Below are 26,805 nucleotides of genomic sequence, written 5' to 3' on the forward strand. Positions count from 1 at the left end.
GATGTGCACTGGGAGGGAGACAGTCATGGCCTGGAGTTCCAGTGAAAGTGGAAACAAAACAAAACAACTGTTTATTTTTCCTTGAATGCATTGCTGGCTGAAATGGCCAGGCAGAGTTTTACAGAAATTCATCCCCTTAAACAAATATCCCGGCTAAAATGGACAAAAGCCCCAGGGGTGCCTGGGTGGCTCAGTCGTTGGGCGTCTGCCTTCGGCTCGGGTCATGATCCCGGGTCCTGGGATCGAGCCCCGCATCGGGCTCCCTGCTCGGCGGGAAGCCTGCTTCTCCCTCTCCCACTCCCCCTGCTTGTGTTCCCTCTCTCGCTATGTCTCTCTCTGTCAAATAAATAAAATATTAAAAAAAAAAAAATGGACAAAAGCCCCTAGTCTTGTCACAGGAGAGCCCTTCGCAGCCAAGTGAGCCCCCAGGTCTCCCTTTTCCCACCCCATCACTTCACCTTTTTGCAATCAAGTTCAAACTCAATCTCAACAGAGTGTCACTGCAAATTGTTTATTAAAACACAAAGCAATGGACAGTGAAAAACATCCTGATTTTTTTACTTTTTGGTGGGAGTAGGGTGGGGCATGTAAAGGGTAGGGACAGATGGAGACAGCCCAGAAGGAAAGACAGCTCTATCCACCCCTATTGCTTTCCCGGGCCAGCCAGGTTCAAAGCCCCTCACTGTGCTGCTGTAAATGCATGTTGTGGCTACAGACAAAGAGTTGGTTTGACCTCCGCAGGGAGAGGATGGGAATCTAGGAACTACCAGGGTTACTACGAACTTGACACTATTCTCCAGTACTTGGTACAGAATAGAGCAGCCAGGCCCAATCTGGAGGGGCGGGGTGGGTTTCCTGACAAGCCAGGTTAGGCCGATAATGGTTGAAGAGGCTGCCCTGTGCTCAGAATGGGCAGCCGGTCCTAGCGTGTGAGAACGTGGTGGAAGGAAAATCCAAGGAGGGGACTAATCCAGGGTCAAATTTCTTTTCATTCCCTGGATCATGACACACCAGGGAAGAGAAGAGTCAAGAACGCCTCATTCCTGGTTTGCCGTGAAGATCTCCCTGCCAATTCTCCCCTCCCACCTGGCAACTCAGCTCTCCTTTCCCGACAGTTGTCCTTTGAAAGGACGGAAAGCACACTTCAGTTTGTTGTTGTTTTCCCTCATACTGAAATAAAGCACTGAAGCTCAAAATAGAGGTGAGAATGAAGTTCTGCTTCTCCTGGTGCTATGTGCCCCCATCTCACAAGCCTGCCTGGATGTGAGAGGTGCCAGGGCCCTCCCTGCCAACTCTAACAGGACTACTGTTTCCCTGGCTGCCAGCACAATCCTGGCTCCTTGTTTTTATACTCCTGGGGGGGTGGGGGAGGGTGGAAGGGGACCGTCCCAAGAGATCCATCCTGCTCTTTTCCTGCCGACCCAGCCAGTCCCCAAATCACCTGCTCTTATCAGAATGATTTGGCAACCAAAGGCAGGCTAGCCAAAAGGCAGCTGGGGAAGGACAAACTAGATCGGCAGCAAGCCACCCTTGTACAAAGAAACCCGCCCTAGCTGGGCAGCTGACCCACTGATGCCAATCTGGTCTCATAATAAAATGAGGAAACCTAGCCCTCTTGCCCCAGGAGAGGTCTAAATACAGAAAGAGTCTGAGCTCAGATGGATAGGGAGAAACTACTCTGATCTCTCTGAAGCTTGAACATTAAGGCTTCTTTGCAATTTTCTTAGAGCTCTTTGAACCCTAATTAGATCTTTCCATAGAAGAGAAGCAGACTTCTTCTAAGATTTCTGAACACATCCCAGGTGTTTCTGGTTCTGCTTCTGCACTATCACTTAGCCTTACCCCAGGCTCCTTCCCCAGGGCCACAGCAAAAGGAGGCCCAAAGCATCTCCTCCTCCTTCCTTTTTGAACAGGAGCATCTGTTAGTCTCTCAGTTTGGAAAGCTCACCTGCTCTCCTAGGCCCTTTGGAGAGGCATGGAGGACAATATTAAATGTTGCCACTTGATGCCATTAAGGCTCCTTGAGGCAAGAAGACACTTGAATTAGGTCAGAGCCGGCCAGCAAAGGGGAAGGGGAGAGAGGGATGGGGAAGCAGCCCCATGGCAGGGACTGAAAGACCCCTGCCCAGACCTGAATCTAGAGGGAATGCCCACCCTGGCTCAGAGCAGGAGAGGAAAAGGCACTGTGCTGACCGGGGGTGGGTCCTGCCCCAATCTCCAGGGAGGGTAGAGAACTTGTGGACTCTTTCCCTGGGCTTCCCAAGGTGAGCCAATTTCTAGAGAAAGGAGTATACCTGCTAGGAAAGGGAAAATACTGCTGCTGTTTTCTGAAGTTCAACTGAGATTCTAGAAGCCATGGCCAGGCCTTCTCAGGAGAAAGTAGAGGCAGGATAAGAAGGAAGAGAAATTCCTTAAAACAGAAGCTTCTCCAAAAAGATAAAGAAGTCAAAACACAATTCTGAAACTGGATTAAACAGTTTCCAGGCACAGAAAGGGGGAGGTAAACCTAAACTTCACCTCATCTCTTCAAAGTCTAATTGACCTCTAATGTGATCCCCCAATTTCAGGCCAGTATCTCTTAGGCAAACAGTGGGAAAAAGAGAACACGGTCACACTCTCAAACCAGCCGGTGGCCCTGTAGGCCCTATGGCCCCCCCGGGAGTCTGACCCCACTGACATGTGAAGAGAACCATCTTTCAAGTCACCAGAATTCAAGATATCCACTGAGCAGCTTCTCCTCCATAGCGGAGACTTTATGGGAAAATGGACCTGGTTTAGGGGACATGGGTCCCACAGATTATTTCCTGGCACAACATTTCAGTCAGCGTGAGTAAAACCCACAACGGCCACCTGGCCCCTGACCCAAATCAGAGCTAGGCTGCAGATTCTCAGCCCATCCCCAGCAGACATCTTTGTGTGGTCTACCCAGAAACTGAACCAAAAAAGGAGTTTCATCTTGGCCATCTGTTCTTGGCTTTGGCCAGCTGGGGTCAGGGAAATCTAAAAACCTAGGGGAGCATGGATCCAGTAGAAGTGCCCAGATATCCCTTTCCCCAGGCCTCAGTGGCATCCCTCATCACCTCCCCAACCCCAGACAGACTCCCGGCAGCGTGGCTGCCTGGTCCTCACACTAGCTCAAAATATAGGCAGGAAAACACACAGTGCAAAAAGCAAACGATGAACAGAGTAATTCGTGACACACACAATACAAAAATAAAAATACAGAGTGCCCCACCCCACCCCTTTAACCTAAACTTCATGTACCTATATCATCTTGGAGGAGCCAAAAACAAAAAAAAAACAAAAAACAAGCTTTCAAGTTCAGCATCCTGGGCCAACTGTGACCGGCCCTGGGCAGCTCTGTTAGCTGGGTGGGCTTGGCTCCAGGGGACTCTACCCGGGCCCCCACCATACTTCTTCCTGTTTCCTCACTTCTCCTTTAGTTTTTGTGAGCCATAGAAAGATGTTCCTTCCTTTTGGACACAAGCAGAGGAAAATGCCCATCCCTATCCCTGAGCTCAGGGGAAAGAAGTGGGCTTGGAAACAGGGGTGGGCTTGGAAGCAAAGCTGCTTGGCTTACAGTACCATTAGGAAATGGCCCCAGGAGCCAGGGTTTCCTTCTGAGACTCTGAGTCACTGAAGGGATGCGTTGAGGTGAGGAGGCGGGACCCCTCCTTCCTCAGAGACCCAGGCAAACTAACAAACAAGGCAAAATGGAGGCAGCACATCCTCCTTCCTCATCTCGTCTCCTTCGCTGGCAGTGGACTACAGCTGTGGGGACTTCTGATGGAAGACGAACCGAAGCCACTGTCAGAAGCCCAATCAATAGGATGTCCACTGCCCCAGGCAGGGGGTCCCCAGGATCAAGGCCATAGGATGCCATCCTTTAAAGCAGGGAGCTTTGTGAAGCACTCCAGAAGTGTTCCTCTTACTGCGGCCTCAGGCCACAGCCATCCAGATGCCTGACTCAATACCCTACTACTGAGGCCTAAGTCACAGCTAAAATAAAGGGCTCCAACTCTCAAAGGACTAAATGCTGGCCCAGAGTAACTCATCAAGAGTCAAAACCCAGGACATGAGCCCAAAGGCTACTTACTTTGTCACATAACGAACGGTTCAAATATATGGAGCTCTTTAAAAACATTAAAAAAAAAAAAAAAAAGACAAAATTAAACACATTCTAAAATGATGAGCCTTGTCTGAGATTCTGTGGTGCTCCAGCCCAAGCAGAAGCTAATCCTGCTGCCTTCCATCCACAAAATTCCTTGTAGCTTGGCTGGGTCCTCCGTCATTGCTGCCCTAACTGGGAAAAGGATAACAGTGACCAGAAAGGAAGAGAACAGGGAAGCTTCATTTCCTGCAGAAGTTTTTCCAGGGAATTTAAGACAGACACTTAGATGCTAAGGTTTGGCTTCTGAGCTGCCAGGACTATGGCTGACTGGAAATCTTTCAGCCCCGTCACACCAAGAACTCAAGTGTAACTTGGATAGGGAGATGAAAGGGCAGAGGGGCATACTATTAAGATCAGTGAGAGGCACCCCCGGGCCAGATACAATCAGTCTAGTTCTGTGGGGCAGCCCTGGGCATAAACCAAAACTGGTTGACTTGTGCCACAGACACAAGATGGGAAAAAATGAACATCAGATACTAGACAGACACTCTAAACAGTGGTCAGTCACTTAGTAGGGCTCAAGTCTCTGAGGTGGCTCTTAAGTTATGCTAACATAAGCCTTTTCTAATCCAAAGACCAGAAGAGACTTTTAAGGTCAAGTGTTGTGTTGCTGCAGGCTGGGAAGCATCCCTGTCCCCTGGCAGCAAGACCCTACAGAGGGGCCAGTAAAAGAACTGCTGGGTCAGGTCCTCCTGGCTGCTGGCTCAGAGATCCAGGGAGGGAAGTACCAACAAGGTGAGGTGGTAGAGGATAAGACATTCAAGCAAAGGGAACCCCAAATCCCCATGTCTCCTTCCCTTCTTGGCAATAACTTAGCGGGATGATTGGGAGAGAGAGATTTCAAATGAGCCAGATTAAGGGGGAGAAAATGAGAGGAAATCAAGTCCCCAACAGGCACTGAAATTAAAATGATTTGTTGTGGTAACAAGTCAGAGGCAACTTGAGGACCTGACATAAACTATTCGTCTTGGATACCAGACAGTCCTCTAACTGGCACGTGTCAGGGAGACAAGCAATGACAAAGCGCAAACACTTAAGGTGGAAGCATCATTAGGCTGAAACCAGAAAGGCTTCCAAGTAAGGAAGTATCTACTTTTCTTTCTTTTTTTGTTTAATCCCCCTCTGTTTTCATCTTTATCATACAAATTATACACCTTCACACATACACAAAGCACACACACTTTCAATCCCAGGACATCTGAAAACTTATCTGGACGTCACTTCGGAACATACCCAACTCCCAGCGCTGGTCTTCTCAGGTAGTAAGATGACATTTCCCTGCTGTTAATTTCTAACCTAAAAAAAGGAACCGTGTCTGCTCTGGGTTCAGAGTTCTTTCCACTAGGTGTGCAGACGAGGATCCTTGAACGTGTAGGATCCGCTTTACCCTAAGTACCCTGGAGAGGAAAGAGACGGCTGGGGCCAGCCACAAAGAGAGCACAAGGACTGAAGCAGGGCTGGGACCAGTGGTGGATGAGGGCTGCTCTCTACCCACTCTGCCTCTTTTTTTCTCCTTTACTTTTTGTGTGTGGTTTTTGTCTGTTTGTTTTTTTGTTAATCACTGTGAAAAATACAGAAACCAAAACGAACATGTTTGGTTTCTTTCCCTCACCCCTCCACCCAGTTCAGGATGGTATTTGTTCTCACAACCGGCAGAGGCAGAAGAGGGTTGGAATGAAGACTCCGAAGGCCACCAGGATGGGAAACATGAGGCTGCTGTTGTCCGAGGCATAGGGGTTGGGCGTGCGGGGGCCTGACTGCACCCGGTTCTTATTGGTCTGTCTTTTGAGGTTAGACCCTTCATCGTATTCTTCTTCTTCCTCCTCCTCCTCTTTCTTCTCCAGTCCTGGATGAGGCTGCAGCTTTGGTACATCTGACACGAGAAAACAGAGACCTGTTAAGTAAGATCCACGGCATTTGAGTGAGACCCTTAAGAGCCGTAAATGAGCCACAATAAAGAGATGCTACGACCTAAGCTGGGTCCACAGGAAAAAAAAAGAAGTAGCAGAAATAGCTCCTGGCCTAGAGAATAGCAGATTGCTGCAAACACTTAGTCTTCTTTAGATTTAACTAAAACACAGTAAAAGCCCTGCGCCCAGGGAGGTTCGCTATCTCCTCTTCCTGTCCTACTTCTTCAGAACCACGGGAGGACCAGATTGAACAGAGACAATGACCCGACACCCAAAACTTAACCTTTTCAAATCCCTCCTTCAGCCTCCGCAATCCCACATTCCCTTCTGATTCACAAAGCAACTGAGGAAAAGCTGAGCCACAGGGCCTTGGGTTGTCAGCACTCACTACCCCTCTGCTCTGCCTCCTCCTTAGGGGATCAAGCTACAAATCTGTTTTTGTGGCAAGACTTCTGCCTAGATGTCAGAATCCCAGCATCTGGGGACACATCAAGACAACAGGATGAGCCCCCTGGTGCATTCAGGATGAGTTGGGAAAATGTACAGAGGTGGAATGGAGGTGAAAAGTCACTTAGACACAAGCTTTCTCTGCAAAAAATCAGCCTGGGAAGCTGGTGGGTAGGATCATCGCAATGCTGAGAAAGCGATACACCCTAAGGCTGGATCCCAAGAACAAGGAGACATTGGTCAGTAAACTTTTGTCCAGTACAGTCCAGCAATTCTGGACTCTCTCAGAGCATACCAAAATGCTAAAGGACTCCCCCTCCTTTTGCCTTTTCCCTTTTTGCTCCCAGGAAATAGATGTCAAAGAAAGAGAATAAGGACAAGTTTTAGGCAATTCCAAAAGACTACAAGGTCAGGGCACACCAGTAGGTACCATTATTAAGCCAAATTTACAGTGAAGTTAAAGAAATTTGTCCAAAACCAAAGAGCTGATTAAGTGGCAGCAACAAAATTTGAACAGACCTTACTCCAAAGCTTATGGCCAGCACCATGCTACGCTTCATCCCCATCCATCTGGCTCTGGATTCCCCACAATTTGGCTTTAAGTGTTCTCACAAGAGTGATCAGCTAAATTATTCCCCCAAGGGTTTCCTCAACTATATCCTTCAGCCCAAGGAAAAAAGGAGGTTAAAGACGCCACTTACCATCCACTGTCCCAGCCATGATGTAGAGTGCACAAACTTTGGGATTGTCATAGTACCCCTAGGAAATGGGAAACCATGGTCAGCACCACACAGCAGTAAACATTCCCCCTGCACCCATTCTTTTATTAAACATTTCCTCAGCAGGGAGGGCAGAGGGAGAGCATTACCTTAACAAACTCGATGTAGAGTTTCCCTGTGAAGGTGGACACCTCCCCTTGGACACTCAGCTTCCCCTTTCTGATGCTCATAGGGATGATTTCATCATGAGCTGTGCTGTGCCCAACACGATCAAAGATATCCAAGTCCTTCACCACGACATGGCCATTCAATCGCACATCAAATACCTTCCACAATTAAAAAAAAAAGAGAGAGAGAGAGAGAGACAATGTCAAAACCATCAGCTTCATACCCCTTTAGCAGCTGGACATCATGTACCTGCCCGGATCTTCAAGTTCAGAAATAATTTTTAAAATGACAGGGCTGGATATAGTCAAGGGTACCGAGTTCTTTACATGAGCTAAATCAAAGCCAAGTTCTTTCACTGTCAAGGTCTCATACTGGCCTTAGGAACAAAGAATACAAACAAAAAGCTCAATGTGGACAGAAGGAAATTCGCAAGAAGAGACAGGAAAAGAATAAGGCTAAATACAAGAAGGTGCTGACAACCGAGGAGGACAACCAGGATCAGTTAGTTGCCAAGAACTAAGATTCTGGCATTGCCTTCTGTCACCGACCCCCAAGGCAAGTGCAGCCTTGTGAGCAATGGGACATTGCTTCTCTAGGGGCAGAAGGAATCCAGCTTTTCCTCAAAGCTCACCTGTTCCTCCCTTCTGGGGAGGCTCTTACATTCTCTGGCCCATAGCAGGGGACTATCCAAGAGTGGCAATGTCCCACTGACCAGGCCTCACCTTCTGCTGGGACTGTGCAAAGTAGACCTCGGCAAATTTCAACACCAGCACATAATCCCCCTCCTCCTTAATGGGCACTTCGTAGCCAAAAGTCTCCTCATTGTACCGCTCTGTTTGATACAGGATCTGGTCCTCCGGGTTGGAACGCAGGATAGGCAGTTTCATACCGTAGTCAGAGGCTGTGGACAAAAAACAAGAGAAACCACATCAGAGGCAAGACACACAAAAAAAGCAGAGACCCCAGAACTGCCAGCCATTTCCAGGGCAACGCTAGTAACCTTCCCAGGGGAAGGGGCCACCCCCTATCCGCCTGGCTCTAAAGAGACCAGACACAAAGGCAAGAATTAGAGAGCCATTACCAAGGAAGAGTAAAGTGAGAGAAACCAAACACTAATCACCCCAACAGCTCCCTAACCCTCAGAGTAGAACTTTTTAAAAGCCTGTTAAAATGACTTTCCTCAACTGCACAGAGAGTGACAGGAAGAAAACAGGCGATAGCTACAGTTCCTGGGTCCCTGAGAAGGGGAGCTTCAGAGAAAGCTCATAAAACAGGGGGGGATGGCCAAGAACTCTGCAAGATGATTAAGTTCAGAGAATGTGTGTGGTTTGTTTTGTTTTGTTTTTTTCATTCAGAAAAGCTCAAGAGTCTAAAACAAACAGGCTATGTTAGGAAAGTCATTTCTGCATTGTCTTTACTGCAAGTAAGATACCAGCTTAGTTGCTTTTTATAATTTTCATTCACAAAGTTCCAAGGCTGGTAAAGAGAAACATGCTCATAAGAAGGGTGTGATGCTAATTTCCTTTACATGCAAGCACCTTAATTCTCACAAACTCACAAAACTCAACCTCACCTACTCTCTCTTGCACATTCCCCCAGTTAAATCGAAAGAAGAAAAAAAGTTCCTACTGTGTCCCCAGCACCTAAGAAGGTGGCTGGCACATAAACAGGCACTTAATATGATTTGCTGAACTAACAAACAGCAAGCAACAAAGGAGGTGCCTGCACAGCAGTGAAGCCATGCTATTCTCTCCACAGGGCTAGAGCCATCCTAGCAAGAAAAAATCTGCCAAGGTCCTACTGGCACCTCTGGCCTAAGATGCCCAAGTCCTTGGGGAGCCACCTTTCCCATGTCATAGACTGACAGGGAATAAGGCAGGGTAAAAGTAAAAAGACGCCTGGGTGGCTCAGTTGGTCGAGCATGTGGCTCTTGATCTCAGAGTTATGAGTATTCAAGCCCCACTCTGAGCATAGAGCTTACATTTAAAAAAAAAAAAAAAAGAAAGGGTAAAAAGTTACATATCTTGGGTCGGTATCAGAAGAGCGGAAAACCTCTATTGCCCCCAGCCCTCTTCCCCAGCCTTGGTAGAAGACAAAACTATGTATGTTTTTCTCCCGCTCCATAACAAACTAGACTGGGGTCTTTCCTCAAACATGAGACACCAACCACACTCCAGCCCCAGAGATGAATAGCTATGCTTCCTCCTTCGAAAGTAGCTTCTCTGATTCCTTTATCAGTAAACACAATGAGGCTTTCCAGTGCTCCATAAATCTACTTTCCAAACTACAGACTTAGCAATGATTTTGGTACAGGCCCAGTCGCTCCTCCAGCCCGGAATTAAGATTTCAAAACCACCTTCCAATCTCACACAGTGACTCTGAAGACATTTGGCACCTAGGTCCTTTGGGAGATGTCCAAGAGCAGTCATCCCTGGAGTTTTACCTTCTGAATCATCAAAACTCCAAGGGGATCTTGGAGGGCTTTGAGGGCTAAGGTCAAGCCCTCAAAAAAATAAACATAACTATTAACAGTTCCTGTAAGGGGACAGTTAGCCATGACATCAGATGGACCTGATGAGACAATGCAATAGAAAACTCACTGCCCTTTTGTCTTCAGACCTTTTTCTTCTTATTTCTTCTCAAGAAATCAAAGAAGGGTGCTAAGTAGCACTACAAAGGATGCACTGCCAACACGCCTCAGCTCTTTCCCAGGCTCAAACCATTACACCAGGGCACAAACCCATAAAGATTAAAAGACTGCTACTTCTCTTCCACTTGAGTTCTAAGAATTTCCTTCTTCCATGAGAACCATGATCCTTACAAATTTGGAACATTAACTAGATTTGCTTTTTAGATACACAGAAAATTTTGTGCATGTGTGGGGAATCTTTTTTTTTTTCTTGCTGAGTGGAAAAAGTGAGAAACTGACAGTAATGTAATCTGTAACAGCCTTAGTCTCACAACTAAGAAAACTCAGCCATGTGAATAAAAACTACTTAACAACCTTGGAATTACCTTTAAATATTTTCCCTTTAAAGCCCAAGTGGCTTTCCCAGGAGATCTGCCACATGTAAAGTTGCATTTGCCCAAGTCCCAAGAGATGCAGCAGCAAAAAGGATTTTTTTCTTTCCCCCTTAGACTTTATGTATTCACAGCTAAACAGATTTCTCTAAAATACAGTGAAGTGTACACAATCAGCACACTGCTGAAGTTGGCACAATATAGTTCAGACAGTTAACCAGAAAGGAAGGGGGCCGAAGGGCCTACATTATGTCTGCTGCTAAGATTCTTAGTTCAGGACAATGGAGGAGCCACGCTGCTCGAAAAATTCAGCCCCAGTTTTATAAGACAGGCCTGGATCTGAATCCTGGCTCTGCCACCTATGATGGGATTTGGAACAAATTATTTTCTCCAGGTGTTTTCTCACCTGTAAAATGGGGGCTACCACCCACTTAAATTCTCTACCTATGAAATTCTACTACTTGGAGGGCCTGAAGATGAAGCCTGCCTCTTAGGTGACAGTATAGGGAGAGAATTCTAAACAAATCCCATGGCCTTCAGCAAATCAGAGGGAGCAGTGACTCTCATCCTCTTTTTAGTTCTTATCCCCCAAAGCCAAATCCCTCCCCAGCCAAAAGGAAGGCTGCCCAGAAAAGGGTCTTCCTTAGGCTTGCAGAATCAGTAATCTGATAGGCTCAGGCTCTAAGCCACCTTTTTACCCCTCTGGAATCATGATATGCCCTAGTTGTAACTTCATGTAAAAGGTCACTGAGCACAGAAAAAGACACACTTTAACCCATTCTGGACAGAAGAGTTTTCAGACTCAGGGCCACTGATTTCTAAAGCATCGTAAGTTATACTAAAAAAGGAAAACAAAGCCCAGAGAGGTAAAGTGTGTTCTTCAAGGTCATACAAATGATCAGCAGGTATCTTTCTATGAAGAGGAAATAGCCTCTCCCAAAACCAAGCCAAGTTTTATGCTCTCAGGCCAAATAACCAGGTCTTTTCCTCCTCAGTCAGGAGGAACCCACAATGAGCAAGTTGAAAAGAACCCAGAATGTTCAGCATGCCAAAACCCCAAGTTGAGCACTGCCGAGGCACAGTGGTACTACCATCTGGTGAAGCCCACAAGTTGAAAAAGCCTTTCCCAAGCTGTAAGTATCTCCGATGAGCACTAGCTATCCTCGAGGCAGAAATGAAATTCAATAAATATTATGGAGTGCCTTTGAAAGCAAAAGCCACTAGGTGCCCTAGGCCACTCAGTTACAAGAATGCTGAACTACAAAGACACTACAGAGAAACACCAAGTTCAAAAGCAGGCCAAACGCTTATCTGGATTAACTTGGCAACAAATACCTGAATTCAGTCAACATAAAATGAACTTCCTTCAGCATGACAGAAACAATATCAGAGGCATGTGGCAAAAGAAATAAGACATACAGCTCCTACCGCAATTAGTGGAAATAGCTGCATGAGGCAAGGGTCTCCAAGTACCTGGCACATCCTACCTAAACGGTGCCAGAGAAGGGAAGGCAGAGTGAACAGCTACACCTCCCTCTGTGGTGCCGACTCCTTAGCACAGAAAGAAACTAGAGTTGCCTCCCGAGAGTGGAAGCCGAACCACGTCTCAGGCCCAGATCTAAGGCCCCCAAAAATTACTCTCAGGAACCCAGTGTGCAATGTTGCAACAGGCTGGTCCAAGCTGCAGCTGACAACCAGCCTCCACTCTTCATCTACCCCTTCCTATCGCTACAATTCACAGTCCACGTTTGTCATACTCTCACAGAGTGGAGCAGGGAACCTGTTTATAGAGTGCCCCAAATGCCGGGCTCCAGTACACATGGGCTTGGGTAGGTCTCATGTAATTTCACCTGCTACAATAAGCTCCAAAGAAACTGCAACCATGAACCAATAACCGAAGGACACAGAGACTGGATGAATGCTGACAAGCGCCAGCACCTCCCCCGCTCCACCCCCAAAATCACCTACACCAGCAAATTAAAACCAGGATTTCCGAATAAGAGGAGAAAGAAGCTGGGAACTAAACCTGTATGATCTTAGCTTCTTCCTCTGCACAATAAACCTAATAGGATAACGTAACGTATGTGAAGCCTGGTATCTGTTAAGTGAGAGAAACCATCTGCACACTGTCCTCACCACTGCTATCTCAAGAGGCAAAGTCCACAAACGGTCTCTAGTTTCCTCAAGGGCTCCTTCCTCCCTGCCCACACCCATGAGGAAAGAGGAAGGGTCCAGGATGGAGATAGCAATGACCTCCTGCTTAAATATTAAGTCCGGCTTTGGCTGCTGTTACAGCTGCTAAAGACTGGAGCCCTGACTCAGCTGAACCCAAGCTACCGAGACCTACATGCCAGGGCTAACTAAATTCCAAGACAAACATAGAACTTCAGAAAACGCCTGTGTCCCAACACCCTCACATGTATGGAAGAAATAAACTCGCTAATATAACAAACTCCAGGACACTGCAATTATCTTGGAAGAACTAAGTTAAACCCTTTCCTAAAGGCAAGAGCCAAATCTGGGCATCGTGGAAGAATGAGAGAAAGTCTGTCTCTTGGTTTTCTGGAGATGGCATACTGCCAATTTGGCAGCCTCTGAACCCAGCATACAACATAAATCTCCTTCCAACACATGAAGTAAGGAACTTCCCTCTTAAACCTGTTGTCCAATCCCACTTACAGAAGAAACAAGAGTCTAGAGCAGATTTTCCCAAAGTCTGGTCTGGGGATGACCAACATCAGAAGCCCCTGGTGCAGAAAGGTGGGTTTAATCTACTAGGTCTGGAATTTGCATTTTTAACCAGCTCCCCTGGCTATTCTCACCCTAGCTTTGAGAACTGCGCAGCTCTCTAAAAACCGCTGTTGCTCGTCAGTTAAGTCAAAATCATTTTTCCCATACACTGGAATCATACCTCTCAAGGCCACTTAGGGTAGGCTCTACACACTCTGGAACCCAATACTCAGATCTTACACTGGCTGACCCAGTTGACACTGTATCAGCCTCACGTGCAGAATGGCTTCAGTATAACCACCCTCTGGGGTGGCCTCAACTTCCACCTTTAAGCACACATATTCCTAGCTCTAAAAGGGGGGCGGGAGGAGGCTACAATCAAACTTTCCTGGCCCATCCTCTTCGAAGATTCCTTCCTATGCTGGCTAAGAATCAAGCCCCGTTCCTGCAGAAGGGGTAAGAAAAGCGGCTCGTTTCTGGGATGGCAGGAATCTACCAGGAACTGTCTTGATAGGAGAGCAAAACCACCCAGGCCTGGGGCTCTGATAACCTACAACCCGTGAGGCCTCGAGGTGGCAAGAGGCCGCCCTCGTCTTTACTTTCCCAGATCGGGTGGAAGTGAGGGGTTAAGAAAATGCAGGATGTGAGGTCCAAATATAACTTCTCGCCAACTCTGCCTCAATTGTTCTTCGTAGCTTCGAGCCAGCGCCAGGCTCTGAGCTCGGACCGGGTCCCAGGAAACTGCTGAGAGAGACACTTGGCTCCAGAGACGTGGCCCCAGGTCGAGGAGGGGGCTCAGGGCCCGCAGCCCTCGGCCGGCTGCTCCCAGCACGGCAGGCCCCGGATCCCACGGCTCGGCTGAGGGGCTCTCACCTCGGCCCACCCGGCCTTCCAAAGGGTCCTTGCGGAAGTGGATCCCGTGCACGTCCACATGCGCCTCGCCGCCCGCGTTGACGGCCCAAATGACGCTCTCGGGTAGCCCGGCCCCCGCCGAGCCGACCACGCCGAGCCCCGGCCCCCGGAGCGCCGGCAGCAGCAGCAGCAGTAGCAGCAGTAGCAGTCGCAGGAGCGCCACCGCGGCTCCCTCAACCGCCCGGGCCCCCAGCATGGCGGCCACCACAGCGGGGGCAGCCTCCGCCGACCCTCGTCCTCAGCCGGCCGCCAGGCCGCCCCGGACTCAGAAAAACAGCGCCACGGGCCGCTCTGCCTCGGCCGCCGGGGACATGTCGCTCTCAGGCCTCCTTCTCAGCCACGGGTGCCGCCTCCCACCTCAGGAACAACCTACCCCGCCGCCCAGCCCCCGGCCACGACCCTGCAGCCAATCAGCGCCCGACCCTCATTAATTACCCATCACCCCGCCGAGAAACGCCCGTCCATTGGCTGCCAGGCGAGGGAAAGGGCGTGGCTACTCCCAGGCGCCGGCCCAACCATCAGGCTCGAGAGGGAGCGCGCGCACAGGTTGGGAGTTCGGTTGAAGCGGCGGTTAAATGCGGAAGTGGCGGGGTGCAGCGCCCAGGCGGCCCCGGAATCCCGCAGCTGAATAGGAAAGGTGGCCTAGGAGGGAAGGTTTAGAGTAGGGCGCACTGACACGTCGCCAACACTTCCGGTGCTCTAGATCTTGGGACCGAATAGGCTCCCGAGGGGGCGTTGCTGACTTTCCCGCCCCCTCTTCCTTTCTCAGGGAGAGGCATGAACATAAGCTCTAGTAGGAGTGTACACTCTTCCGACCTGAGCCTCAGTCTTTTTCTCCTTGTGAGGCAGAGAACCCATTCTCCCCTAGAGAGGCCACAAGCACAGCTCTTCAGGACACGAGTCCCACGAGGACAACACCCCGCCCCCACCCCTTAGCGGGCTCAGGGCTGGTGGTAGCGTCCAGGCGGCCGTCCAATCAGAAGGCTCCAACACAGCGGAAATGCGTGGCCTTGTGGGGGGAGGGGCTCCAGCTACCCGTGTATCCATGGCGACAGCCTCGGCCCCGCCCCAGCAACTCGGGGACGGCATCGGGGCTTCCCCCACGTTGGTGTGGAGAGTCGAGCGTGGTGCCCAGTCTGGAGGTGTGTGCTCGACCGGAGCGCCTTCTCTGCTCCTTGGCAGTTCACCCAGCATTTTCCTACATTGGCGATCCCTGCGCTGCGGTCGCTGTCCGAACTCCCCACTTTTCAGACAGAGACAGTGAGGCCCAAAGAGGATCGCAGAGTTGGCCAAACGGTGACACCGCAAGTTTAGGGCAGAGCCAAGGCAAATTCCGCAAATATTTTTTTGAGACCCTACTAGTATGGTTGGCAGATTTAGCAGATAAAATACAGGAAGCCCAGTTGAATTTGAATTTCAGATAAACAAATGGGACATACTTACATGAAAAAATAATTCATATTTTGTTTAAAATCCAAATTTCACTGGGATTTTTGCATTTTACCCGACAACCTTACCTACTACGTGCCAGGCAATGGGCTTTGTGCAGCAGTGAACAAAAACACACCCAGGGTCCTGAATGAGAATTGCAGACTTTGAACTACCCACAGCTCAATTATTTAGTTAGAGATAAAGAAACAAAATGGGATACCAAAATGGAGAGCATCAGTGAAGAATTTAAATGCCCCATAATTCCTTCCCCAGCCCCCAGGGTCAGACCCCACAGGAGTAACTTTTAGAGTATCCCCTCTTGGTCCCACTTCCCCCCTATATTATATGGCAAGGATCTGGACTAGCTTGCTCCCACAGACATGTTTCCCGCCTCAAGGCACCTCTGGAGTCCTGCACTAGGGTGTCTTATCCCACTCTCCACTCTCTCAAAACTCGTCTTTGGAGGAACCTGGTAAGTCAGCTCTTGAACAGCCCTCAGGGCAGGGGTATGGTGCAAACGGGGATCAAAGGTACAAAGAGGTGATGGGGGGCTTCTTCCCTCCCCAGCAGTTGCCCCTTCAGAGCCCGTGTTCTAGCCCACCCACTACACCACCTCCTGGAACTCATGTTTATTTTATCCTTAAGGCAGCCTAGTCCAGGAGAAACTATCACAAAAATGGATTAAATCTTTGGGGAGGCCTCAAAAGACCTAACCTTATGCCTCCTCTCAGTTCCCCAGAGCCTTGGTCACCCCACGAGATAAATAAGATACTTGGCTAGCCCCCACGGGGCTCCTCAGATTCCATTCCTGGCTGGGCTACCTGTGTACAAAGGAGCCTGGCCCGGTTTTTTGAGATTCAGTAGCTGGTGGATTAGACTACCTCTTAGGTAAAACAAGAGTTCTGAGACCCGGAGGCAGGATGAGCATGGAATCTGAGCTAGATTGCCTGGGTTCTAAGCCCTGCTCCACCATTTACTCACTGTGGCCTTGGGCAAGTTATGTACCTCTCGGAGTTTCGGTTTGCTCAACTGTGAAAGTAGTAGTTCCTACTTTGAAGGCTAGATCTGAGGTTTATAGAAGATAATGCAACCATTTGACCCAGCAATTTCACTCCATTTTACCCAAGAAATGAAACTAGTGTCCACACAAAAACTTGTACATGAATGTTCATAGCAGCAAAAGTGGAAGCTACCCAAAAGTCCATTAACTGATGAATGGATAAACAAAACTTGTGTATCTATATAATAAACTATTTTTGAGCCAGAAAAAGTCATGAAGTACTGATATACACTACAACATGGATGAACCTTGAAAACATGCTGAGTGAAAGAAGCTAGACCTAAAAGGCCACAAGTTGTATTACTGAATTTATATAAAATGTTCAGAATAGGCAGATCTATAGAGACAGAAAACAAATTCATGGTTGTCTGGGGCTGGGGGAAAGGGAGGTGGGGGGATGATAGCTAAAGTCTTTTTTATTTTTTTATTTTATTTTTTAAAGATTTTTATTTTATTTATTGAGAGAGATAGTGATAGAGAGCATGAGAGGGGGGAGAGTCAGAGGAAGAAGCAGACTCCCCGCTGAGCAGGGAGCCCGATGCGGGACTCGATCCCGGGACTCCAGGATCATGACCAGAGCCGAAGGCAGTCGCTTAAACAACTGAGCCACCCAGGCACCCTAAAGTCTTTTTTAATAATTTACTTGAAGCCCACAGCACCCTCTCAGGATAGAGAACTTGCCGTCCATGGAGTGACAGGAACTGAGATTTTGGGGTCACACAAAACTGGTTCAGTTCCTTTCTCAGTGGTTTCCCAACTACATCTGTTACTGCTTTTCTCTGTAATCACCTCTCTCCTAAAATGCATATGATCATCCACCTCACAGTTGTAAGGATTAAACAAGAGAAAAAAAAAAAAAAAGACACCTAACAATGAATTATCTGAAAAAGAAATAAAGAAATCTATTCCATTTACAACAGCATCAAAAATAATAAAGGGGCACCTGGGTGGTTCAGTCAGTTAAGCATCCGACTCTTGGTTTCAGCTCAGGTCATGATCTCAGGGTCCTGAGATAGAGGCCCACCTCTGGCTCAGTGCTCAGTGGGGAGTCTGCTTAGGATCCTTTCCCTCTCCCTCTGCCCCTCCCCCTTGTGCGCGTGAACTCTCTCTCTCTCTCTCAAATAAATAAATCTTGAAAAAAAAATAAAGTATTTGGGGATAAACTTAACTAAGTGAAAGATCCCTACTCCAAAAACTGTAAGACATCAGTGAAAGAAATTGAAGAAGACACAAATAAATGGAAAGATATTCCATGTTCATGGACTGGAAGAACTAATACTGTTAAAATGTCAATACTACCAAAAGCCATCTATAGACTCAGTTCAATCCCTGTCAAGATTCCAATGGCATTTCTTTACAGAAGTAGAAAAAAACACTCCTAAAACCACAAAAGATCCCAAATAGCCAAAGAAATCCTGAGAAAGAAGAACAAAACATGAGGCATCACAATTCATGATTTCAAGCTATTCTATAATGCTATAGCCATTAAAAAAAAATTTGGTGTACATCAATGATTTCTCACTAAAATTGGAAAAATACAAAAAAAAATTTTAATAGACATCATTTTTTTTGTTTGTGGAAGAAAAACACACTTTTTGTGGAAAATATAGACAACTCAGAAGAGAACTTTAAAAAGATAAAATTCACTATAATTCCATCCAAAACTGGGATAAGACCTGTAAACCTGGGCCCTGATGGACAGTTTCTCTATAACCATTACTTCCCACCGAATTATTCTCACAACCACCACAAGAAGTTGGGAAAATAATGTCCAGCATTTTGCGGATGAGAAGCTAAAGTTCAGTAGGGTTAGGTGATTTGCCTACACAATGAGGGCCAATATCTGTTCTTTTGGTTTCTCATCTAGTACTTTGCCTCTGAACCTCTTAGATACCACTTGGTGCGAATCGCAGCTCTGCCATTAAAATACTGTGTGACTTTGGGTAAATGAATTCATCTCTCTGAGCCTCAGTTTCCTCATCTGTGAAATGGATAGAATAATTGTACATACCTTGTAGAATTGTGAAAAATAAAAAGACATATTTTAAACAAGAAAAACAAAAAGGACATGTTTTACAAGCTAGCATGGTGAGACCCTGAAGCCCACAGCTAAATGCTCAATAAATATTCGTCATGGGTGTTTGGGGGCATAGAGCCCTGGATTCAAAGCCTAGCTCTACTTTTGTAGAGCTGTGTGGCCTCGGGAAAGTCATTTCTCCTCTCTGGGCCTCAGTTGCCTCCTCTGTGCAATGGTAATAATTAGAAGATCCACCATACTAGGGTGATAGGAGCCCTTAACAGAATGCCTGGCCCATAGTAGGTCCTCAGTGAACAGTAGCTATTAATCACATAAAAAGAAATAATTATAACATATAATACTGGCAACTGAATAAATAGAAAAGGTCTTGGCTAATAAGTTGGGAAAAACCCTCCCACACACAGGAGAAGGGAAAAACCAAAGGGAACCAGAGTTCAAAAGTGGAAAATGGAACAGCTGCTGGTAAGCCCCCAGAGGCAGGCACCTTGACCCACAAAACTGAAAAGGGGTGTGTCTTCCTGAACAGATAAGGATCAGAAGAACAAAGCATTCTATTAATTAAGTCTTGCCTATTTTAAGTTTATGGAATATTCTTTCCCTTAAAGATAAGCTCACAATTAAAGTTCAAAAGGTAAACACAGAAAGCCGGGGGGGGGGGGGGGGGGTAGTCCTGCCTTGTGCAGCAACCCCTGCCAGCCCTTGGACTCAGAGGTGGGTGGTCTGGTCCCAAAGCCAAGTTTCCTCACCCAGGGCCTCTAGCAGCCAGACAGCAGGGGAACCAGATCTACCCAGAGAGCCTGGGAACCAGCCCCATGGTGTCTCCTGGTCCTGGCCCCCAGCGAGCAACTGGAACTGAACTTCAGGGGAGGGAGAATAGACTTGGCTTTTCCTCACTTCCCCCAGGAGGATATGAGTCACAGGGAAGAAGTCAGGCAGGACTAGAGTTGCCTAGGATGTGGACAGAAAAAGCAAGCGCCTTCCCATTTATGTGGCCTTGGGCAAGTCACTTCCTTTCTGCATCTCACCTGTAAATGAGGTGATGACAACCTTCAGCCTCCTAAGATTGGAATGAGGATTATAGAAAGTAGACTTCAGGAGAGTGCCTTCCATGGCCATCGTAAGTGTTCCACATAAGCTAAATGTTCTTATTATTTCCCAGATTCTTTTCATTGTGTTGAGGACACAATTTATGGAGCCAGGAACATCAGGGAGTGTTTACTGTCTACTCGAGGTGTAAGCTTGGCAAGTCACATCCCCTCCCTGAACCTCAGTTCCCTCATCTGTAAAATGAGGTGATTATAAAGATGGAGTGAATTGATGAATAAAAAAAACTTAACCTATACCCAACAATACCATGTAAATAAATAAAGTTGCTGCTTTCTCCTTTCTGTTCCCTCTCCTGGAGCTGGGCAAATTAGGGAAGCAATAAGAAATATGATAGGCAGTGCTCACACATTGGACTGTAAATGGCTAGTTTACTTGCAGCTATCCCTTTAGACCAGAACTTTCTATCATGATGGAAATGTACTACATTTGTTCCATCTAGTACAGTGGCCACTAGCCCCCTATGGCTATGGAACATCTGAGATGGGGCTGGTTTGTCTGGGGAACTAAATTTTTATCCCATTTTAATGAATTTAAATTTAAATAGCCATATGTAGCTTGTGGCTACCATGCTGGACAGTAGAGTTTGGATTGTAAGCTCCATGAGACCAGCCATCAGATGTCTTTTTGTCCTTATATCCCAAACACCCAGCAGAGGACCTGGCACATAGTATGTGCTCAGTGTATATTTGTTGACTGAAAGAATTACCAGAAGCAGAACTGACAAGAGAACATTCCAAGATCTGTTTCTCTCTTCCTGCGAAGTTCCCAAGACTTACCTGTAAAATGGGGATAATAGTGATTTCTCTCTCCTAGAAGTATAATGAGAATTCACAAGTTAATATTTGTAAAGGGCTTGATAGAATGCCAGCAACAGAGCTGGTGTTGTACAAGTGTTTGTTAATTAAAATAAAACCCATCTAGGGGCTCCTGGGTGGCTCAGTCAGTTAAGCCTCCGACTCTTGATTTCAGCTCAGGTCCTAATCTCAGGCGGTGAGATCGAGCCCCGAGTCCCAGCTTCGTGCTCAGAGGGTAGTCTTCTTCTCTCCTTCTCCCTCTGCCTCTGCCCTCCACCCATCCCCCCTCCCAGCTCGTGTTCTCTCTCTCCCTCTCTCAAATAAATAAATAAAGCTTTAAAAAAAAATACCTAGCCCAAGTGACTTTGTCTTTTTCGGAATGTATCCATTATATTTAAATTAGGTTGCAAGTGAAAGAAAATTTCAAAGTAATAATGGCTTAAAAGACACAGAGGTTTTTTCTCTCTGGTAAAGGACTCTGGAAGGGGTGCTCCTGCAAGGTGTCAGGGACTCAGGCTCCTTCTATATTGACGTTCCATTGACTCCACCTCAACACTGACTTCCTCATGGTCCAAAATGGCTGCTCAGGCTCCGAGCTTCAAGGCCACATTCCAGCTAGCAAGAAGGAGGAAGAAAGGCAAAGGAACCCAGGTCTTCATTTTAAGGACACTTCCCAGAAACTGCACACACTTCTATCCCATCAGCCAGAACTTGGGCACAAGGCCACAGCGAGCTGCAAAGGAGGCTGGGAAATGTAGTCTTGATTCTGAATGTCATAGAAATCGAGAGTTTTATTACTAAGGAAGATGAAGAGAACAATGTTGATGGACACCCAGCAGTGTCTCCACCGAATTCGAGTTTCACCCTAGGATTTGGTTTTCTTTTCTTTTTTTTTTTTAAAGATTTTATTTATTTATTTATTTGAGAGAGAGAGACAGCGAGAGAGGGAACACAAGCAGGGGGAGTGGGAGAGGGAGAAGCAGGCTTCCCGCCGAACAGGGAGCCTGATGTGGGACTCGATCCCAGGACCCTGGGACCATGACCTGAGCCGAAGGCAGACGCTTAATGACTGAGCCACCCAGGCACCCTAGGATTTGGTTTTCAATGGCTGTTTTCACACCTTTGTAGCTACTAATGCACATGTATATGGGACTCTTCAACCCACATTGGGCTTTCATGTCTGCTACCTGATCTGACCGCTAAAACCCTTCCAGACAAATACATTGTAATTGTTGCTATGGTTATTATTTCCCCTGGAACAGATGAGAAAATGGAAGCTTCACCAGCTAGCTCAAGGTCCCAGAGATTGTACATGATAGGTCAAGGACAAGAATCTAGGTCTGCCCAGCTCCCAATCTTTGGTCTGTTTCCCATTCCATGGCACATGCCTTCATGACTTCACGGTCCCCCCCAGCACAAGGAAATGATCCAAAAAGACTCGACACTGAGTAGATCGGGACCTGAGGTCCGGGGAATCACCGGGGACGGGGTCTAGAGCCCTTCCTGCAGGTGAGGGTAGCAGTCACAAATGGCTGCCCCCCTCTGCACCCCCTCGCTCATATCCACCTGACAAGTATCTACTGGGCATGCAGTACGCACTTGGCCGAGTGCAAGGGGTTCAGGGGACCCAGCGGAGAACAGGTCAGATAAGATCCTGCACTTCTGTCCTGCACAAGCAAGGCAGGGAAGACAGATGATAGAGGGGCGAACAAATATATTTATTTATATATCCATGGATTTTGTCCATTTATTCAATAAATAATTGCTGAGTACTTACTAAACACTGGAGATACTGCAGTGAGCAAGGCACAGGTGGTCTCTGCCAACACGGAGCGTCCGTTCTCGTGAGGGGTAAGGGGGTGCCACATAATAAGCAGAAAACCAAAAATATAATAAAATAAACATAGTATGTCAGGACATGAATGTCATCTATCTCTAAATAGTATAAATGGGATGTGACCATGGCTTCCTACCTTCCTTCAATAGGGAAGTCAAGGGGATATTGAAGCACAGCCCCCCAAAATGAGAAGGATCCAGCTATAGGAAGTGCAGGGCAAAGCATTCTAGGCAGAAAGAACAGCATTGTGAGGGCCTTGAGCCAGGTCCTCTACTTAGCATTGTGCAGGGATCATCACTTCACCACCACCGCACCAGGCAGACACTATTATTAATAATAGATAATGAGGCTCGAAGAGGAAGACGGACTCCTTGAACACAACCATCCCTTAACTCCTTCATGTGGCAGAGCTGGGATTCGAACGCAGGTTCATGTTACCACTGAAGCCCGTGCCTCAGTCGTGATACTCAGCCCCTCTGTCCTCTAAGAAAGACGGGCATCACCGGAGCACCTCCAGAGGGGATGAAGGGACATTCTGGCCCTGCAGCCGATGCCACCTCGGGGCCACCTGGCAGGACCATGCTGCACAGACAGTCACTCCCTGGTCATAGAGCCAGATCCCAGGTTTAAGCCGAGTATCTCGTCACTGTCAATGAGAGGCTCCACCACAGCCATTACAGGATACCCTTGCTGGCTCTCTTCTCCTCTTTGCTCGAGAGAGGATCATGGAAGCATGACGACATATGGGAGAGACGGGTAGGGAAATGGGGAATAACAACACAATAATAATAGCAAAAACTTTTATAATGCTTCCAGTGCTAGCTACCGTCCCAAGGGCTTCTGTTATGCTAACTTGCTTAATCCTCAAAATAAGCCTCTAACATCACCCCCATTTTACAGATGAGGAAACTGAGACCCAGAGGGTCTTATCACTTACCTAAGATGGCACAGCTGATAAATGGCAGAGCAGGGATTTGAACCCAGGTGGCTGATTCCAGAGCTCACACTTCTTTTAGCCTTATTATGACGAAAGAAGACAAACAGAAAAACACACAGAACAAATGTATAACCTTGTGAATTGTTATAGGGCAAACACCCTTGTAAGCAGCACACAGGTCAAGAAATAGAACTTTGCCAGAAACCCCAGGAGCCCCTGTCTGTGCTCCCCTCCCAGGCACAGCCCCCTCCTGCCCTCTCTCTAAAATCAACCGCAATTCGGATTTTTATAGGAAGAATTTTTTTTTTTTTTTTTAGGAAGAATTCCCTGTGTTTCTCTACAGTTCTCTCACCGGAGTGTGTATCCCTAGTCATTGCTGGTTAGTCAGCCCAAATTTGGTACCTTTTAAGTCTCTTTCAATCTATACATTCTCCCTCCATCCCTCTCGTTTTCTTGTAATTTATTTATGGAAGAGCTTTAGTTGTTCGACCTGTGGCTTTCCCCAGCCTGGATTTTGCTGGTGGAATACGCACAGTACAACTCAGCATGTTGCTCTGTCCTCTGAATTTCCTGCCAACTGCCCGCTGGATCTAGAGGCATGCTCAGACTCAGGTTCTATCCTTCTGGCAAGGTCCAGGGAGGCGGAGCAAGGGGGGAGGCATATTCTTCCATCAGGGGCATGGAATGTCTCTTTTCTTCTGTCTTTTGATCAGAGCCCATGCTATTAACCACATTGCTATAGGGATGCTTCCCGGTGTCCTCAGCTGCTCTATGATTTGCTCCACCCCCTGGACATATCTGTCTCCAAAAGCAAGCCTTTTATAGGCACCACGGTTTCTGCTGCCGTGGGCCTGGCTGGCACTTGAAGGCAGCCCTTCAGAGGTCCCACCTGAGCTTCTCCACACTCCAGGGGCTGCGGTGGATGGGGCCCTGCCTCCCTGATGAGCATCACCTCTGTCTGCTTCTCCCTCCAGCCCAGTTCACCAGGCAGACGGAATTCTGCGTCATTTCCCAAGAGACCCAGGCTCTCCCTTACCGCTCGGCCTTTGCTCATGCTGTTGCCTCAACCAGAAACACTCTTCCCCTCACCTCCTCCGACTGAGCATGGCTGATCCTTTGGGTCCTAGCAAATCTGTCCCTCCCACCCTATCCCCACCCTGCCAGATTACCTTTTACAGAGCCTCACTTCTCCTAGGCTAACCTCGTAAGTAGCCTCGTAAGCAGCACCAATGCCACTACATTATACCTGCTTGTTTTCTTAACCATTTTCCCTGCTAGAGACAGGGACCCTAGCCCCGGACCTGGCATACAGTAGGTGCACAGTAAATGTCTGTCCAATGCATGCATGCACCAATGAATGAATTGGACTTTACGAGTCACATGGAGGCAAATCCAGGCTTGGACTGAAGGACCTTTCAGACAATGAGAGCCCTTCTAAGATGACACACACCCAGTTCCCCCCCCGGGGGGGGGGGGGGTAGTTAAGCAGTTGTGTGGTGCAGATCACAGAAAGAATTCCCACCTGGGTGGCTCAGTCGGTTGAGCGTCTGCCTTTGGCTCAGGTCCTGATCCCAGGGTCCTGGGATCCAGCCCCGTGTTGGCCTCCCTGCTTGGTGGGGAGTCTGCTTCTCCCTTTCCCTCTCCCCCTGCTCCTGCTCTCTCTCTCTCTCTCTCTCAAATAAAATCTTAAAAAAAAAAAAAAAGAATTCACACCTGGGATAGAATCCATCTAGAAAAATGAGTCTTGGTTCTTGGAACATAGCAGAATCTTCTCTTCAAACAATCTTACTAGGAACCACTAAATATAAGCCAAGTTCAAGAGGAGGAGTTCGTGTTTCAGCCCTGGAGGAGGCAGAAGCCCAGCCCCTGGGCTTTCCCTTGTCCTGAGCACTAGGGTTTCTCTGAACAGTGGCCTGCCTGTATTTTCAAGTTGCTTTATCATAGCCACTGTGTCTGCGATTAGGAGGCCACCACACTGGGGAAAGAAGTGTCCTAGCTGACACTCTAACTCCACCCTATCCCTGTGGTGCCGCCGGGGGCTCATCCCTTCTTCATGCCCACAGAAGCGCTCTTTCTATGAACTGCTCCTCTGGCCCCCCAAGGCCATCACATTTCTGAAACCGTGTAGATCGGAGGGCTCCGGGCCGAGCCAACCCAACAGAGGAGCAAGCAGAGCTGCAGGCCTGCCTTGCGGGGCGCGGAGCCAAGGGCTTAGTCTCGGAATTGGATTATGAGAGTGAATTTAGAACTCCCAGCAACACCCCCCCCCCTCCTCCCCAGCCTCAGGGACACGGGGATTACCCAGGCCTCTGGCCGGGGGCCCTCAGTCCTTCCCACATTCCCTGCCAAGTGTGAGAACAAGGATCCTGCGGCTGCTGCGCATGAGGGCAGGGATCTCTCCACCCAGCCCCCACTTCCAGCCTTTGGCCCACAGCCTCCCCCCACCCCCACCCTGCTGCCTGGGAGCACACCTGCCTCCCACGTGTCTGGGACTTACAGCAGTGTCAGTCAAATTGTGGCCCAGCAGTTAGAAGGACTCACTTCAGTGCCCTTTCCTGGGGATGAGCCTTTAGTTCCGCCAGAATCCACCGCCTACTTCTATAACCGTGGCTGTGGAATTCAATGCTTTGGTGAAATTCATATTCTCTGGCAAAACTATTCATTACTCTCATGTCATGGGTGCTCTTGATTTGTTGAGGCTTTTAAAAGCCAAAGTATGGTCCTCGACTGGCAGCAAGGACGCCGCCTGGGAGCTTGTTAGAGATGCACGTTCACGGACCCCACTCCAGACCCTGAATCGGAATCACTAGAGGGGGGCCCAGATCTCTGGTTTAACAAAGTCTCCAGGTGATTCTCACACGCCACAGCTTGAGAACCACAGGCTCGAAGTACACGGGTCCGTCCCACACACCTGTCTGATTTCACCCTAACCCTGTCAAAGATTCTGGGCAACTTCTACCCACTAACATCTCCGTTAACCTTCAACCCTTCACCTACGGAACTTAGTTACAGTGATTACAAACGGGTCCTGTTTAACAGTGCCTTGTGCAGCTGTTATGTGAATGGCGGCCCTCGGAGGGGATTTTATTAGCCTTTATTATTCCCCTACTACATATGGGGCTCAGAGAGGGGCACGACTGGCCCAAAGTCACAGAGCAAGTAAACCCAGGGCCTAAGCACTCTACTCTCCCACTGCCCACTCTGCTGAGTGGGGGGCAGCTGTTTGGACATCTGTTTTACACACACCCTGGGATTTCCTCTGTGGCAAACACCTTGTCATCGCTTCCTCAGGAAAGCCTCTGCTGACCTCCCCGGAGGATGCCAGGCCTCCTTATTAGAGCCTACCACAGGTCCCTGCATTTTTTGTGCATAAAAGCATCACGATTTGTAACCCCGGCGTACTGAAGCACTTCATGTCTGTCTTCCCGCCAGGCTGGAAGCTCCAGGAAGACAGGAAGTGGGCAGACCCTGCTGGATGCTCACCCAGTACCTATTCTCCTTTTCTTACAGAGCCTGCCTTTGT

General features: G+C 48.0%; 1 protein-coding gene across 2 annotated transcripts; it reads right to left on the reverse strand.

Moving 5' to 3' along the window:
- Positions 1-495: 495 nt before the first annotated feature.
- MLEC (malectin) lies at positions 496-14,451 on the reverse strand. Of its 2 annotated transcripts, XM_036078673.2 has the most exons (5): positions 14,040-14,445; positions 8,138-8,316; positions 7,397-7,573; positions 7,230-7,287; positions 496-6,044 (listed from the first exon to the last, which is right to left on the reverse strand). In XM_036078673.2, exons 1-5 carry the CDS (start codon positions 14,272-14,274, stop codon positions 5,815-5,817), a joined length of 879 nt encoding a protein of 292 aa, XP_035934566.1. In that variant the 5' UTR covers positions 14,275-14,445; the 3' UTR covers positions 496-5,814. The 2 variants fall into 2 exon arrangements, with proteins under 2 accessions (XP_035934566.1, XP_077917021.1); XM_078060895.1 differs by lacking the exons at positions 7,230-7,287; positions 7,397-7,573 and having other exon boundaries at positions 14,040-14,451.
- Positions 14,452-26,805: the final 12,354 nt, after the last annotated feature.

Source organism: Halichoerus grypus, chromosome 13 (genome assembly GCF_964656455.1).
Source record: "Halichoerus grypus chromosome 13, mHalGry1.hap1.1, whole genome shotgun sequence".
NCBI classification, from domain to species: domain Eukaryota; kingdom Metazoa; phylum Chordata; class Mammalia; order Carnivora; family Phocidae; genus Halichoerus; species Halichoerus grypus.

Excerpts from the sequence above, each read along its gene's own strand:
- MLEC (XM_036078673.2), bottom strand. The coding sequence starts at position 14,274 with ATGCTGGGGGCCCGGGCGGTTGAGGGAGCCGCGGTGGCGCTCCTGCGA. Across the intron at positions 8,317-14,039 it reads GGAAGGCCGGGTGGGCCGAG|CCTCTGACTACGGTATGAAA; the intron begins GTGAGAGCCCCT and ends TTTTGTCCACAG. Across the intron at positions 6,045-7,229 it reads CATGGCTGGGACAGTGGATG|ATGTACCAAAGCTGCAGCCT; the intron begins GTAAGTGGCGTC and ends TTCTCGTGTCAG.